The following is a 16,367-nucleotide window of genomic DNA, read 5'->3' as shown; positions in this document are numbered from 1 at the left end:
GTTTATTCCACTGGGATATTACAGCTACCATATTTTAACTTCTGTAAAAGTTGTTTATTTGGTATATTTTGGCATCATTTGAATTTTTTTTCTTCCATTTGGAAAGGCATATCTAACCTGTCTTAATGACTATAGTAAATGTAGTGTGCCCGTGTACATGTGGGGTATGTGTGTGTGCTCATCAGAATTTTCAGGTCTGATCCAATTCAAGCAGCACTTTGTTTATTAGAAATGAAAGCCATGTAAATATGCAGTTCAAGGACAAAACACAATGCATTGTTTAATGAAAACTGAAACTGCATCCACACAAACCGCACGCGTACACAGGCACGCGCACACACACACACATCCATATGCACCATTTTAGTGTGTTCTGTAGTATGTCCAGCTATTGTCTGCATTCTCTGACATTAAAAAAATAAAACCATCTAAAATCAGATATTAAGAGAGAGGCTAAGTAGAGAGGGTGTAACTGCCAATGTGACTTCAATTAAAAAAAAAAAAAACAATTATCCACGCAAGGTACATGCAACATCCTTTGTTAAAAAAGCCCTTTTTCCTCAAGATGACATCATAGCTCATCAGAGTGGAGGAGGCGTGTCTGTGCTTTTGATGGACAGGTGGGCCCATGTATCTAAAACTGAAAAACCTGTCACCTCAGCTTTAACACGCTAAGGAGCATACAAACAGAATTAAATCATATCAAACAACGTGTTTCCAGTTTGCTGGATGGAGCACAGAAAAAAAACAACACATCCTCCATTTCCTCTTCCCAGCTCAGGAGACAGGAAGTGACATCAGCATTCTTCTTTGATCACCAATTTGTGAGACACGAATACGCATCTCTCTTGCTTTCTCGCCCTCTGAACTGTAACAGTGCATGAATCATTTTCTCTGGATTTTCAGAGAAGGAATACTTCGTAGATCAAACAAATCCACAGTTTCTGGGAAATTAAAGTGGGGTGGGGTTCGGGGACAGGGGGGCTGTGGGGGTGGGGGGGCTGGTGGAATGTACCTGTTCGCTTTTTCCATTTTAAAGAGACGTCACGCACAGAACGGGCACCTGGGGGGGTTCGGCTCACCTGGGGGGGGTTCGGCTTCTGTTCTTCACCCCCCAGGTTTAAGGGTTCAGACCCAAACAGACATGCAGCCAATCAGCTGTGGTGGAGATCCAAGCTGCAGGGGGGCGACTGGTGGCTCTGATGTGCTCTGTCCCGTGTGGCTCTGATGGGGGGTCGGGAGGGGGGGTTGTGCTGGTGGGGGGGGGGGTGTTGAGGGTGTTTTTACGGTTTTACAGTTAATCTTTGTGCAAAGTCTGGTGCAGATGGAGATAAAGTGGCTTCTTGGTCAAGAGCTGGAGTTTCTTCCTCTTGAAATCAGTCGGTTTCTTGTACCTGGTGTGACAGTAGGGCAGTCAGGACCGTAATAACCACACAAACCATGCCAGCATTTTCCTAGATTTGCTTTTCGGCTAAAGGCATTATATTGCAGCTGGTCCTAACACCTGAGCAGGTTCAAGGGATAGAATGACAATACAAGGAACAACATGAAAATGCCCCTTTTCATGGAGAAAACATTTAATTTCCAAAAAAGAAAAGTAATTTGATATCTGGTGTACTTACAATTCAATTACAATGGGTCCAGGTTTAATCTCGTCCATCTCCATGAAAGCGAAGCACTTTGTGCTGGTGAACCTCTTCTTGGGTTTGTAGTGCTTGAACTCAAAGAAAATAGCTGCCCCTGGAACGAGGGGTTGGGGACTTCAGTCACTGGGGTACAAAGACCCCTCACCAAAATGTCAATACAATCAATGCGGCCCATGATATTCATGGGACGGGGGACCCCTCTACTGACGGTTTGGACCTTAAAGAGACCCTCTAAAAACCCAAACATCTTCCCAGTTTCACTCTAAAGAAGCGGTGTTGCATTTAACTGCTGGTCCTGCTAGGGGTCATCTAGAAGATTGATGGTGTTAAGAATGGGGTCATATTTAGCCAATAGTAATCTGATTTTAAGGTGTTAATGATCGTCCCTTTAAGAAGGATTATGCTGAACCCGAGCAGCACCAGGACGGCCTACCTTTAGAAAGCTTCTCCAGGTGCTTCTGGATCTCCACATCCATGCCGAAGTGAATGTAGGTGTCCTCTTTGTGAGTGGCCACGGGGGTGTCCTGCACCGGGTTCAGATCGATCCCATTCAGATCTGCAGGGACACAACACACACCCCCCCCCCCCAACACGTCACACTGTATCTGTACGGGGGGAGGGGCACACTCCATAAAGGGGGGGGGGGGGCGTTTCCAAACCTTTCACGCTGACTGTGATGTAGGGGTCGATGCACTGTCCCGCGTCCTTCAGGCCTATCTTCTCGATCTTTATGGTGATCAGCGTCATTCCTGGCTCCGAGGGTAACCGTGGCAACAGTGTCCCTGACAGCAAGATGGGTCAGTCGATTAGAATGCCTGTCTGGGGGCGCGCGATGACATCACATCCTGCCCACAGCTCCTATTACGCGCCGAGTGCACATGCCCTCCACAGATCAAGCACAGACCGCCAAGCGCAGAAACCATGGCAACGTTAAAAAGCGTCCAGATTTAACATTGAATAATTTTATTAAACTTTTCACTATTTTTTTAAAAACTTCAGTGAGCTTAAGGTGAAACGGTCATACGTTGTGACAAAACAATAGCATTTTTAATTCCACTGACTAATATATCATCTGTTCAATCTAGCTTTCAGCTTCAAAGCTAGATTGAACAGATCCCCCGTACTGCACTGAAGGTCATGATGCAGCATGATAGTAAAGCTTCTCAGGTCAAACGGTCAATTTGTCCTGTTTTTCTGCACTGTTCTCTCAACAGAAGCTCTTCCTCGTCCAAGCCAACTTCATTCATCACTTTACACAGCTGTGTATTCATTGTTTATGTCATCAGAAGAAAGAGGCAAATATATAACTACTTACTGGTCAATTCTGCACATATCAGGTTTTTTTTTAATCACTACTCCCGACTGTACAGTGACAGTGAGCTTGTTGAGAACATCAGGGCTGGTACATGCATCTCAGGTTAACGTGGGAGACAGAGAGGTGCCCGGTGTGACCGTACCTTGCAAAGCTGACGATGGGGGGTGGGGTGGGGGGGGGGGGCAGGCAGCGAGGGGGGAGCGTGGAGGAAGCCATGCGCCATGGCGACGGAGAGAGACAAACAGAGAGGCGAGACATGCCGTGGGTAAAAACACACACCATACTTTCAGAACACGACACGTTAATATTCATCACACGACACGTTAATGTTCATCACGCGACACGTTAATATTCATCACGCGACACGTTAATATTCATCACGACACATTAATATCCATCACACGACACGTTAATATTCATCACACGACACGTTAATGTTCATCACACGACACGTTAATGTTCATCACACGACACGTTAATATTCATCACACGACACGTTAATGTTCATCACACACCATGCTCTCAGAACACGTTATGGCGTTCTCACGCACCACATAACCAACAGCACAGTCACGTGCAGACCCTCTGCGTAGACACGTGCAGACCCACTGCGCAGACGCGTGCAGACCCACTACACAGACGCGTGAAGACCCACTGCGCAGACGCATGCAGACCCTCTGCTCAGACGCATGCAGACCCTCTTCGCAGACACGTGCAGACACTCAGAGACCCGCGTAGTCCGCCAGGTGCGCGCAGTTACCTGGAACTCTGGAGGAAAAGGATTCGGGGGACCCCGCGCCAACCACTGAGTCCTCCTCTGCCTCAACTTCCAGGTTCTCCTCTTCACCAGGGGCAAGGATCTTCCTGCACAGAACCCGCAGAACCCGCAGAACCATCAAGACACAACAGTTTGAGTGTTCAGAAAATGAAAGTTCCGGAACATCAGCTTAGGTCAACCATCAGCCCAGCTGCTGGGGTAACAGTCACCCATGGCAACAGTGGTTCCACAAAAAACATAAACGGCAGGGGATCTACCAATCGTATACCAGCCTCGTCAACATCAGTTTACAGTTTTTTTTTTAATCAGTTTTTTATTTGCAGATTTAAGCTCCACTTAAATTCAATTTAATTCGTACTGTGCTTTTCACAGAGACACTGTCACAAAGACGCTTTACAGAAAAACTGGGAAACGTTTATCTGCTGATATAAAAGGTTTACCTTAAAGGCACTGGCTGAACATCGAAGGGAAATCCTTTGTTATACGTCAGGACATTCTGAACGACTGTTAAAGGACAGAGGAGCAGAAATCATTAAAACGTGTAATCTCTGAAAGCCAGGGCATGGATCCAGCAGGACGGCCATACAGGTGAACACACAGGTGAACTGCTCACAGACAGAGAACGAGCCAGAGCTCACAGCCCTTTAGAGGTCACCAGGCTCCAGGTATCAGGGGCCCAATTGTTCCCGAACAAACACACACTACACGCACTCATAAAGCATACACATCTCACACTGCTTTAACATTCTTTGAGAATGCTGGATATTTACTGACAAGGACACCCGGCAAATCACGCAGCTCAAATGAACGGATGCGATTATTTTAATCAGGGTTATATGAGACTTCATATGAAATGAGGGACAACGGGCACTCAAGATTCTGTTGCATTTTCTTTAAAATTCAGTGCAGACTCTTGCCCTTGTTAAGCAGTCAGCCCATAAACTGCACTGTACACTGGAATACATACTCGGCTCCAGTTTCTTAAGGTCTTCCAGCCTGAAATCTTCCTGGGACTGAGTGCACTGCAGAAGAGCGGAGAAGAGAAAGAGTGAGTGAGTGACAGAGAGAGAGAGAGAATGAATGTGTCAGAGAGAGGGAGTGTGTGAGAGAGAGAGAGAGAGAGAGAGAGAATGAATGTGTCAGAGAGAGGGAGTGTGAGAGAGAGAGAGAGAGAGAGAGAGTGAATGTGTCAGAGAGAGGGAGTGTGTGTGAGAGAGAGAGAGAGAGAGAGTGACAGGATGAGTGCGATTTCTCTTGTGGTACACTACCTGCAGGGCCGCACTCCTCATTTCCAGGCATGTTGCCAACTTTCCCAAAGTCTTCTGCAGAGAGAACACACACACACACATACAGACACACACACACATACACACACACACAACCCATCACACACAGTCCAGAGCATTTCCAAAAGAGAACACACACACACATACACACAGTTCAGAGTGTTTCCATGTGAGAACACACACAGACCAGAGTTGAGACGAAGAGGAGAGTGCCCTCTACTGGCTCAACAGCACCTCTTCAAGCAGCAACTTTGGCCCTGATTTGCTAAGATCTTTAGCATGAGCAAAACCTTTTAGCACATGCAAAACCAATAACATGACCAATGATTGGTCATGACATTTGTTTTGGACCAGTCGTTGGTTGTGTTATTAGCTTAGCGTACAGGATGGTATGGCTCCTGCCTGATCAAAGGTGCATTGAACGTCCTCACAGTAAAGGACAGCGGTTAACCCTGATACCCTCTTCAGTTTGACACCACTGGCTGCCAGACTTTAACAGACAACCGCATTTCCCAGGGAACCCCTGCAGGATGCAGGCCTGCTCTTCCGTGCAATGCACTTCTGCCCCTGCTCGGAGCGACCAGTCGCATTTGCACCAGGAAACTACAAAGACCAGCAAACAGTGTACCCTTCCAGGGCTGCCGTTTGACCCCCCCCCCGTAACAGACCCTCTGACACAAGCACAATTAAGCCAGCCATTGAACGCAAGGAAAGACAGGAGATGATCATGTCAGGTATTTCGGTTCCCAGAAAGAAAGCCGGAGGCTCGCCCGTTTGCACGCCGAAGCAGACGCACCTTCTGATCCTCTGTGAATTCCGATGAATTGGACGACTGGGCCTCCTTCTGCAACTGCCTTGCGAGTCTAAATGAAACATGGAAATAAAACAAACCAAACATTCAGAGAAGATTCTCCATTTGCAGAGGATCGTTTTCTGTTCGTATCCATAGCGATGTGACAACATCGGCCACAGCCCAAAGGCTGCGGGTTTGACTCCCAAACACGGCCCTATTGTAGCAGTTGTGTACCCTTGTGAAAATGCCTCGCTGTGTTTGTAGCAATGGACATCCATGTCTTTCCTGATCTTGATACATCTAGTTTTAAATGCTCATCCCCATGTAATGGAAACTACAGCATCGGCCAGTCAGATGTAGGCTAATTACTGGGAAACTAGAACTTAATAACAGGGTGTTTTGTACTCTCTTCGCCTTGTCGCTTAGTCGCACCCATAACAACCCAATGCAGTCGCTCGTAAAATAAAGACCAGCGTTAAGCACATCGCCCATATTGACGTTAAAGTGATTCAGTGCGCAAAATAAGGCGTAAACGCAAGACGTTTAATATCCCGCGCCGTCACACTCACATACTGGGCGTAGTTAGTTAAAACGGGTCCAGAAGACAGAATGACCCATCTAAACCAAAGCTCCACCCGAAACACGACGAGGGTGTGGCCCAATTTTTTGTTGCTGACTTTGAATCTCCCTTGAGCTGTCAGTACATCTACTAACAGCGGCACATGTAAGTGAACTTGAATATCAAGAGATTTACACGCACCAACTTCGAACACCTCAAGGCAAGAAGAAGGTCCCCATTAGGCAACTGATCACCTATTCGGCTTTCAGAAAATATATTTAAGTTTAAACATGTTTGTAGTCAGATAGCTGGCTACCTACAGAGAATCCGTTATACAAGCTCCAGACGGCGACAGGTAGAATAACAAACTGAGACGAGTCAGTAAGCTATAATGAAAATATGACAAGCTAACATACCAGCGAGTAGTGTTCCACCACAGGAGTACGTTTAAAGGCTACCTACCCAGGATCACAGTAGCATGCTTTTGGGTTTAAATATTTATCTGGCTAGCTGCTTTGTCTGTCAGTTTACAATTTTATTTTATTTTATTTTATTTTAATCCCTGTAGCAAGAAAAAATGCACTGCGATATTTGCAACTTACATTTGGTACTCATCAATTGCTTCCACTAACTGCCCCCACGAATCAAAGTCCGTGCCTTTTTTAAAACTCGCGTGCCATTTCTGGATGGTCTTGGTCAGATCTGACATTTTCAAAAAGGTAGTGTCGCAGGATCCGTTTCAGCTTAGCATTGCCGACTGTGTTCTATTTCCCTCTCTGCATTATCGCCTCCCAGGTAGCTAGCGGCTCCCCTTCTGAACCGGTGCTTCTCTCAACTGACCCAGCCCTTGTGTTCCCTCACCTAAACTTCTTCGTCGGAAAAAGGGAAGTTCCGCCCCCCAATATGCATGGAACATTCGCATTTAAAGGGACAGCGACGCAGCGCGTGGAGCAGATCCGTCAGGGGGGACACGCGCCGTAATGTTGTTACATCCAGGTTCCGTAGCAGGCTATTATATCCCCAGGTGCGGCAGAAGGGGACTGGTTCGGCCAGGTGTCGCTGTTGCAATTTTTAAAATGTATGTTTCCTTCATTAAATTAGCAGACGTTGTATCCGTATTGTATTTTAAATTTACCACAGGCGGTTCTTGTTTATGGTTTGTGTCTCTTTTCTCAGAAGCAATAGGCCTACAGAGAAACCATAATCTGATTATGACATCGTGATTACTAGGTACCTAAAAACGCATATTTGTTCATGTAAAGACATTTATTAATCATCCAAAGCAAAACGAGGCTGCAACTAGAATAAACTAAATGTACGACGTGCACCGTGCATAAGCCATTATAAAGGGAATATAATAGCCAATCCGCAATGTAGGCTACCGATTTTTAAATTAAAAATTACATTCGCCAACATTCAAAGTAATAATGGATAAGAAGCATTAAAAAAATATCGAACACAGCATTTAGGAAGAGCAGACGCTCGTATGGAGTTTCTAATCAATTGTTTGCTCAACTTACTAGCTTTCGCCAGAAATACTTAAAGTATTCTGCAATCACATCCCAGAAATATCTGCATTAAAAAGCATATTTAAAAAGTCTGCCTGAACAGCGTCGGTGTGAAGCGATGAGCTTGTTTGGTTATTGATGGCTTCAATCACTGTACTATTCCGCCCTCTTTACAATTCTCTCAAACATCAAGTTAGTATGAGAACGTTTGGGACGCCGACTTCTCAACATTAGACGTCACCCCTTGTGTCATGGACGTGGGAGTACGGTAGGGCGTTTTTACTTCCAATGAGAAAGTGAGAACATTACATCATCGAATAATAAGCCAATCGGTACATGGAGGGTCCAACTCTTCGTGCTTTACTCTTCGTTCGCAACATGCGCTAATGCATGATTGGCCTGGATCGTCAGGTGTGGCACTTAAGCCAATCATAAGAGAGTTCGCCCATTAAACGAAGAAAACAACAACGTCTAATTACATAACGTGGCCTATCAAACGTCACAGCGATGCAGTTGCAACAATACAGGAAGATCCATTTTTGCTATTGTTTTTATTTCCTGAAGTGAACGGCGTTGAAGTGGAAGCAAAGGTTTGACAGTTCTTACATGCTTATAGGTAATATATTGCACTACAGACATGCTATAGTTTATTAAAACGTTAACCGTTACAACCTTCTTAAATGGTATTCATATCGGAGCTGACAGCGTAGGCTACCATGTCTGTCTCGCTATAGCTGACTTGCTAAGCTAGCTAGCGTACATTGTTTAGCGTCAAAGTGGTGTATTCATGAACCCATGGTGATTTTATCACATAAATATTGTTCATTTTAGTTATTATCTGGTGTGTAGTTTTATATTGGGTGGGAATACTAGGATATTTGGATGTCCAAGTTGTTATGTAGCTGCTAGCAGTTTAGCTGTCTGGGTTGGTAGCTCGTTTGTAATTCCTTGGTCGTGGTCAGGCTGTATTGTTGGCAGTAGTTGGAAGGCCGGCAAAATATTCTGCCAAAGCGAAAGATTTATCTAATTATCCTCCGCATAATAACAGTCTGAAAAGATAAGAAAACGTTACTAATAAGTTGACATCCCCATGCTATTTACCACTAGCTGACATTGACTGTTAAAATCGGATCTAATTAGCTGATGTGTTAGCTAATATGGTTGCTACGGTACCCACTTCATTTTTGAAACATGAATGGATGTAGAGAGCGAAATTGTTAGATACAGGAATCATACTCATGTTTCAAACGGGTCTTGGCTAATCCTTACTTATTAGGAGCCCTACCAATAAAATGTTTATGATTTATAATGTTGTCGTGATAAACAACGCGGCGGTCTCGCGACCTGATCAATACCAGTAGCGCATTACGTAAAAAAAAAAACTGTGGCGATAGTTAACCCCCTTTGGCTCGTGCGGTCTCGGGTTCCAGACTGAACGCTCCTGAAGTCCCGCCATGACGCACTGGTTTCATCGGAATCCCCTGAAAGCCACCGCGCCTGTCTCCTTCAACTTCTATGGAGTGGCTTCGAGTCCGGCGGCAAATAAGATCTGCAAGTGAGTCCAATTCCCTTATCTTTCTGAATGTGTTCACTTAAAGCCAACGTATAGACGCCTACTTAACCTAGTAATAATACAAATACTGGTAATTATGAAATTTTAATAACAACGAAGCCAATTTTACCGTGCACAGCTCTTTTAGATGAAGACAATGAAGTGTTTATTGTTATTATTTTCCGAACGCAGTGACTTGAAGATGGCACGAGCACGACTTCTGGAGATGTTCACGGATCTGACCTGTACCCCCGAAATAATGAAAAACGCCACGGATGCCTACTTTTCCCTTCTGCAAGGTTAGGCCTGAGATTGTCATAATTATTGCGTAGTGACTGGTCACTAACATCCGTGTCCAAGAGGCAACAATTTAAGATAATGTAAGGCCATCATCTCTGTGACGGGCCTTATACACACACTAAGCATTTACCTACCGCAAAATCTTCTGCTGTATCGATCTGTTGCAAAGTGCCCGTGTGTCGTACTTGCTGGGCAATAGCAGTGAAACAGGAATTATTTGGCGGTTTTCTTGTTCGCTGATTTCAGAAGAGCGGGACCATGGTGCTGCTAATGGCGCAGTGTCGGTGTTATAGCCACTGTTGCTTGTTCGTTGCCCGTCTGTGTAGAGCGCTTCTGCACTATTTTTTTGCCTCTTTGCAAAGCAACTCCATCGTTTTGTCTTTACCCGCTTCCTTTAAAACAGGCTTCATCGTGTCCCTGGATGGAACCACTCAAGAGAACAAGATGCGCTTCTTTCAGAACTTCAAATGGACAGACACTTTGCAAGGAAACGCACCCAGGTAAGGATTCTGGAACAGGAGATGGAAATTCTCCTGTTTGCAGAGTTCAGGTGAAGACCCATACAGGTGTCTGTCTGAGTCTTTACCATGTTCCTGTCCACATGTGGGCGGCTAACACTTTACGTTATACATTTTTAGACATTTTCTAGCGTGAGTACAGTAGAGTGTCTCTCCTCCTTGTTGTTTGTGTATGAATTCTTTGTTCATAAAGGCAGATTATGTAACAGTACTGCTCATCAACTTGCCCCGACGCTCTCTTGTGGCAGCATGTTGTATTTGTTATTTTGGAAACCCGTTCAGTTGTGTGTTTATCATTGGTCTCATGTTGTTATTGAACTGAAGTTAAACCTCTCTTCTGTTACTGTCTGTTGACTGAATGTCGTTGAGAAGGCTGGTTTATATGTTTACCCCTCCCCACAGTGCTCAGCAGGACGCGGTGTTTGAGCTGGCCTCCATGGCCTTTAACGTGGCCTTGTGGTACACCAAGTTTGCCTCCAGACTAGCTGGGAAAGAAAAGTAAGTGACCCTTTTCCCACTGAAACTTTACAACATGAAATGCCTGCGCACATGTTTGCACATGCACTGGTTTATGTGGAAGTGGTTTGTCGTTCTTCTGAGTGACACGCACATTACTGCCAGCATGTCTTCAGATTAATGCCAAAAGGCAGGTAGCTGTAGTGTGATATGTAATGGGATGTGATATGTAATGTAGTGTGATATGTCATGTGGTGCGATATGTCATGTGGTGTGATATGTAATGGGATGTGATATGTCATGTGGTGTGATATGTAATGGGATGTGATATGTAATGGGATGTGATATGTAATGTAGTGTGATATGTCATGTGGTGTGATGTGTGATGCTGGGTGTGGTACCAGTTCTGTCCTCCGTTTCTCTGTTTCCTCCATGTTTTTTTGTACCCTATCTGCAGCGTAACAGAAGCCGAAGCAAAAGAGGTCCACAAAAGCCTGAAAACTGCAGCCGGGATTTTCAAACACCTCAAGGTAACAAATCGAGCTGCAGAAAGAGAGAGGTTCAGTTGAAACCACTGCACACAACCTCTCTATCCTTCTCACTCACATTGTTCACTCCCTCTCTTTCTCCTTCTCTCTCTCTCTCTGGTTCTCTTTCTCCTCTCTCTCGCTCCTTCTTGGCAGTGTGTATTTTTCAGGGTGGGGCGCCGTGGGGTAGGACCGTATGGAATGTACAGGTGTACAGAGCTCTTGGGGGTGTCACCTGTGTTTCGGAGAGCAAATTGGGCGTCCACATTTTATCAATGAGTGAATAATTATTAATGAATTAACTGGCCTATCTTGAGCCTGAGCTGAGTGTTTCTGGGTTTAGTCCTGGGCTGAGTGTTTCTGGGTTTAGTCCTGGGCTGAGTGTTTCTGGGTTTAGGCCTGGGCTGAGTGTTTCTGGGTTTAGCCCCGGGATGAGTGGTTCTGGGTTTAGTCCTGGGCTGAGTGTTTCTGGGTTTAGTCCTGGGCTGAGTGTTTCTGGGTTTAGTCCTGGGCTGAGTGGTTCTGGGTTTGTGTGACCCCCTCAGGAGGCCTACATTCCACGCCTCATCACTCCAGCGGAGAAGGGCAGAGATCTGGAGGCCCGAGTCATCGACACCTTCATCGTGCAGTGCCAGGCCGAGGCGCAGGAGGGTGGGCCAGCGATGCAGCTAGCGCTGTTTATTATTATTATTATTAGTAGTAGTAGTAGTAGTAGTAGTAGTAGTATTGTTGTTGTTATTATACTTATTATCTTGTGTCTTCCTAGTCACCATTGCCAGGGCTATTGAGCTGAAGCACAACGCCAGCCTGATCGCAGCCTTGTCTTTTGAGACTGCAAACTTCTATCAGAAGGCCGGTGAGTGGACCACACCCTGAACACCCAGCCAATCACAGCTCTCTAACGGTTGTGCTGCTCTGTGCTCATAGACCACGCCCATAACACCCAACCAATCACAGCTCTCTAACAGTTGTGCTGCTCTGTGCTCACAGACCACACCCTGAACACCCTGGAGCCGGACTACAGCAGCAAGTGGAGGAAGTACCTGCAGCTGAAGCAGCACTTCTACATGGCCTACGTAAGACCCACCCTAAGGCCCGGCGCTAGCCCCCCCGCACACGTGTGGAGGTCCCTGTCCCGCAGACCCCCGTGTGTGGAGGTCCCTGTCCCGCAGACCCCCGCACGCGTGTGGAGGTCCCTGACCTGCCGCACGCTGTTTCGCACACTGTGACTGCGCGGTGAAGAGAAATAGGAGCTGGGGAGGGGGGAGGGGGGAGGGGGGAGGGGGGAGGGGCGTCGGTCGGTGTGAAATGAGTGCGTAACTGTGTGATGCTCTCTTGCAGGCGTACTGCTACCATGGACAGACACTGCTGGCCAGCGATAAGTGTGGAGAAGCCATCCGCTCCCTACAGGAGGCCGAGAAATGTGAGTGTCTACCCCCCTGAATCTACCCCCCCGTATCTACCCGCCCATATGTACCCCCCTGTGTCTTCCCTCCCCTCTATATCTACCGCCCTGTATTTACCCCTCCATCTAACCCACGTATCAACCCCCCACCTCCTCTTCTGTAGATGTAGTTTGTTTTTCAGTTGCATTCAGTAAATGCATGTTAGACTGAGTTTGACACTCCATAGTTCAGAGACTGTCTCACACCTCTCTTTCTGTCATAAGTACTGATTACTCGCTCACTAAGATGTGTGTGTGTGTGCGTGTGTGTGTGTGTGTGTGTGTGTGTGTGTGTGCGCGTGTGTGTGTGTGTGTGTGTGCGCGTGCATGTGTGTGTGTGTGTGTGTGTGTGTGTGTGTGTGTGTGTGTGTGTGTGTGTGTGTGTGTGTGTGTGTGTGTGTGTGTGTGTGTGTGTGTGTGTGCGTGCGTGTGTCCCTCGCAGGTTACTCACTCGCTGAGGTGTGTGTGTCTCGCAGGTTACTCGCGGGCAGAGGCTCTGTGTAAGGAGTACAGACAGACGAAAGGCCCTGGCAGCACAGCCAAGCCCTCAGAGCAGCTCTTCTTCCTCAAACTGGGCGCTCTGATCAAGAACACGCTGGAGAAGTGCCAGAGGGAGAACGGCTTCATGTGAGTGCCAGTCTACCCCGCCCACTCTGCCCAGCCGCACCCACCCCCGCCCCGCCCACTCTGTCCCACCCAGGTCCACCCACTGTGCCCTGCCCCTTCCATTCTGCCCTGCCACACCCGCCCCGGCCCTGCCCAGGCTGTCCCGCCCACTCTGCCCAGCCGCACCCACCCCCGCCCACTCTGTCCCACCCAGGTCCGCCCACTGTGCCCTGCCCCTTCCATTCTGCCCTGCCACACCCGCCCCGGCCCCGCCCAGGCTGTCCCGCCCACTCTGCCCCTCCCACTCTGCCCAGCCCCGCCCAGTCTGCCCACTTTGCCCCCGCCCACTCTATCTCAATCAGCCCCTCCCTCTGCTCCAGTGTGCCCTGCCCACTGTGCCTGGCCCCGCCCAGCCTGTCCCACCCACTCTGCCCCAGTGTGCCCTGCCCAATCTGTCCCACCCTGCCCTGTCCACTCTGCCCCACCCACTTTTCATTTTATATTGAATTGTTATTGTTCTGAATGGTACCTGTTGTTAGTGGGATATTAAACCGAGGAAGATCAGGCAGTCATGTCCGTTTACCCCCCACACAGATATTTCCACAAGGTCCCAGCCGAGGCTCCCCAACTTGAGCTGAAGGCCAGCTACGGGCTCGCTGAACCTGTCCCATTCGAGTTCCCCCCCCTGAGCGATCAGTGCTCCCCCCAGGTCTACGCCACCTTCGACCTCACCAAGGGGCCCAAGGACGACAAGGTAGCCTTTCCCTATTTTAATAACACATGCCTCATTATTTATTCATAAGGATAATCATTATTCTAAAGGTTGGTTTGTTATTCTGAGTAAATTCATAGTTCATAAGTAAACTGAATATTATATTATATGCCTGTGTAAGAAGTCTGTATGTGACTGACTGAAATTTAGCGAAAAAGTGTCTGAGATGTTCACTAATATTAGGGTTGTTAGGTAATCCACTCAGGGGTGACTCTTTCTTCCCGTTTCAGGCCAAACCCAAACAGGAAGAGGAAGTGAAGCCGGTGAAGGAGCCGGACCTGAAGCCGCAGAAGGACACGGGCTGTGTCATTTCCTAAACCGGGCCTAAACCGGGCCTAAACCAGACCTAAACCAGGCCCAACGAGGTTACCTGCATACCGCAAATACGAATATTTCACATTCATGTGGTTTAGACATTCATGTGGTTTAGATTTTTTTTAAATCTTGATATAAGCCTTCATTTTGTTTTTTGTACAATTGATTTGACAAAGAAAAAATCTAAAGTGTAGATTCATGAGATGTCAAAGATGATTGATGTCATTGTGGAACAGTTCTTAGAATCGACTAATATTTCTGGGTCTGTCGGTGAACAGCAGTCACACCCCAGATTTGGGACACGTCCACTGGGTCATGGGTCACAGAAGGGGCTAATCCTAACTGCACAGATAAATCAAGTCATTTGACAAACAGTACAGGTTACAGCAAAAATCAGATGGTTTGACTAACTTGATCGTCATTTTACTTTTTAAAAAAAAAAGATGCAGAAGGATTTAGGTGTTTCTTTCTTTCTTTCTTCAATTTAGATTATTATAATCTTGGCCCTTGGCTATATATTTTGCTTTAAACATAAGTACTTTAAGTTTTGAGTTTCTTCCTAATCTTGGTGTACTTTTCTGAGATTATTTAGTTTATTTTTTCAAAAATTAATTTAGGGGCTCCTGTATTTGAGCCGTTTTTCACGGTAGAATTGTTTATTTATTATTCTTATGCAAACATTTTTGTTTTTAATTATGCAACCATTTATGACCAGCTGCAGTGCTCTGTGTTGGGGAGGGCTTTCTGAGAACAGCGCTGATTTTGAGTGATTGAAACCTGTTTTGATGGCAGCAGTCATTGTGAGTGAAGCTGAAATGCTGACAGTCCAGACCCCCCCGCCTCCCCACCAGACCCCCCCCAGCAGGCTGCATGATATTCATATCACTACTTTTCATGCTGTAGGTTTAAGGGGACTATGTGCTGTAAAAAAAATTTTTTTTTTTTTTTCCAACAAGTTTTCCGTTAAGTGGAAAGTTTATCCACAATCTTTAAAGAGTCGACTCCTGGACATCGTGTAAAGGTGAGAGAGCCTGCCGATTTGGAGGGCAGCAATTGGTTGCCGAGGCCAAACGTGTCACAGTGGAGGTGGTTCTGGCAGAACACTGTGGATGGAGTCACTTTTTATTAGCTGCTGGGAACTTGTGTGCTTTGTGATGTCATCTGTATGAAATTATACCAATTCTGAACATTATCCAGTCAAAGCACTCCAAAATAGTTATAATAATTATACTGTGATATTCCAGGATTATGCTCCTTGTGCTGAATATTGAATGTTTTCCCTTTGAACTGCTGACATCCTGTGGGTTTACGCATTATACAGCACCAACCCAAGGCCTGCCAGTCCCTACATTATGGAAACAGGACAGTTTATCGCAATTAATATGTTGTCATAACCATAGGTTTTTAGTATCATGGTAATTCTGCGTACACACTGTTTATGTTTTGATATATGAAGTCATCGATGCCCTATGTTGATAAGTGTTAGAAGTTCAGCGTTGAGTCCATTTTTGGACAGAAATTGAAGTCAAATCAAAAGAATTCACATCTGGTGGAAAAAAAAGCCTTACCCAACATCTTTACAGTGTTAAATAGCAGTACTTTTGTGTAACATGTTAAATAAAAATTATAATAGCCCCTCTAATTTGAAAAATATATATGTATAGAAATAATAATCGTATTAATCTACTCAAGAGTTTTATCTTGGGAGTCACAAATTTCCTTTTCTCAGAGTTTTAGTGCATTACCCAAAATCATGCCCTTGGCCAAGTTTAAACTGTCTGATGATTATTATAATGACCATAAGAATATGTAGGAAACACATTTTTAAAAACAAAGACCAACTGGGTTCACTGTCAGTAGGTATTTGGAACTTTGACCAATCACATCCTTTTTTTTTAACCATTACTACCAACTGAATATGAACAGTATGCTGTATTACAATGCTGTATGTAATAAAAAAACAAGAAGTATCATAAAACTTGTTTGTGGATT

General features: G+C 45.9%; 2 protein-coding genes across 4 annotated transcripts; one reads left to right on the top strand and one right to left on the bottom strand.

Annotated features, from left to right (window-relative positions):
• Positions 1-32: 32 nt before the first annotated feature.
• On the bottom strand, positions 33-7,257 carry aida (axin interactor, dorsalization associated). 2 transcript variants are annotated; one of them, XM_035423500.1, is made up of 11 exons: positions 6,980-7,257; positions 5,822-5,888; positions 5,008-5,061; positions 4,707-4,761; positions 4,180-4,243; positions 3,722-3,825; positions 3,104-3,112; positions 2,306-2,428; positions 2,080-2,202; positions 1,623-1,740; positions 33-1,394 (listed from the first exon to the last, which is right to left on the bottom strand). In XM_035423500.1, the coding sequence occupies exons 1-11, from the start codon at positions 7,084-7,086 to the stop codon at positions 1,298-1,300; spliced, it is 921 nt and encodes a 306-aa protein (XP_035279391.1). In that variant the 5' UTR covers positions 7,087-7,257; the 3' UTR covers positions 33-1,297. The 2 variants fall into 2 exon arrangements, with proteins under 2 accessions (XP_035279391.1, XP_035279392.1); XM_035423501.1 differs by lacking the exon at positions 3,104-3,112.
• A 1,063-nt stretch (positions 7,258-8,320) lies between these two features.
• On the top strand, positions 8,321-16,353 carry brox (BRO1 domain and CAAX motif containing). 2 transcript variants are annotated; one of them, XM_035423499.1, is made up of 13 exons: positions 8,321-8,475; positions 9,316-9,440; positions 9,630-9,736; positions 10,141-10,237; positions 10,658-10,753; positions 11,169-11,241; positions 11,784-11,889; positions 12,005-12,094; positions 12,229-12,314; positions 12,580-12,661; positions 13,159-13,309; positions 13,883-14,042; positions 14,291-16,353. In XM_035423499.1, the coding sequence occupies exons 2-13, from the start codon at positions 9,340-9,342 to the stop codon at positions 14,375-14,377; spliced, it is 1,236 nt and encodes a 411-aa protein (XP_035279390.1). In that variant the 5' UTR covers positions 8,321-8,475; positions 9,316-9,339; the 3' UTR covers positions 14,378-16,353. The 2 variants fall into 2 exon arrangements, with proteins under 2 accessions (XP_035279390.1, XP_035279389.1); XM_035423498.1 differs by having other exon boundaries at positions 8,345-8,501.
• The last annotated feature ends 14 nt before the right edge of the window (positions 16,354-16,367 follow it).

The sequence above is a fragment of the Anguilla anguilla genome, chromosome 6, assembly GCF_013347855.1.
Source record: "Anguilla anguilla isolate fAngAng1 chromosome 6, fAngAng1.pri, whole genome shotgun sequence".
In the NCBI taxonomy this organism is placed as follows: Eukaryota; Metazoa; Chordata; class Actinopteri; order Anguilliformes; family Anguillidae; genus Anguilla; species Anguilla anguilla.
The sequence above is the reverse complement of the archived record's forward strand: the minus strand, read 5'-3'. Positions and strand labels throughout refer to the sequence as shown.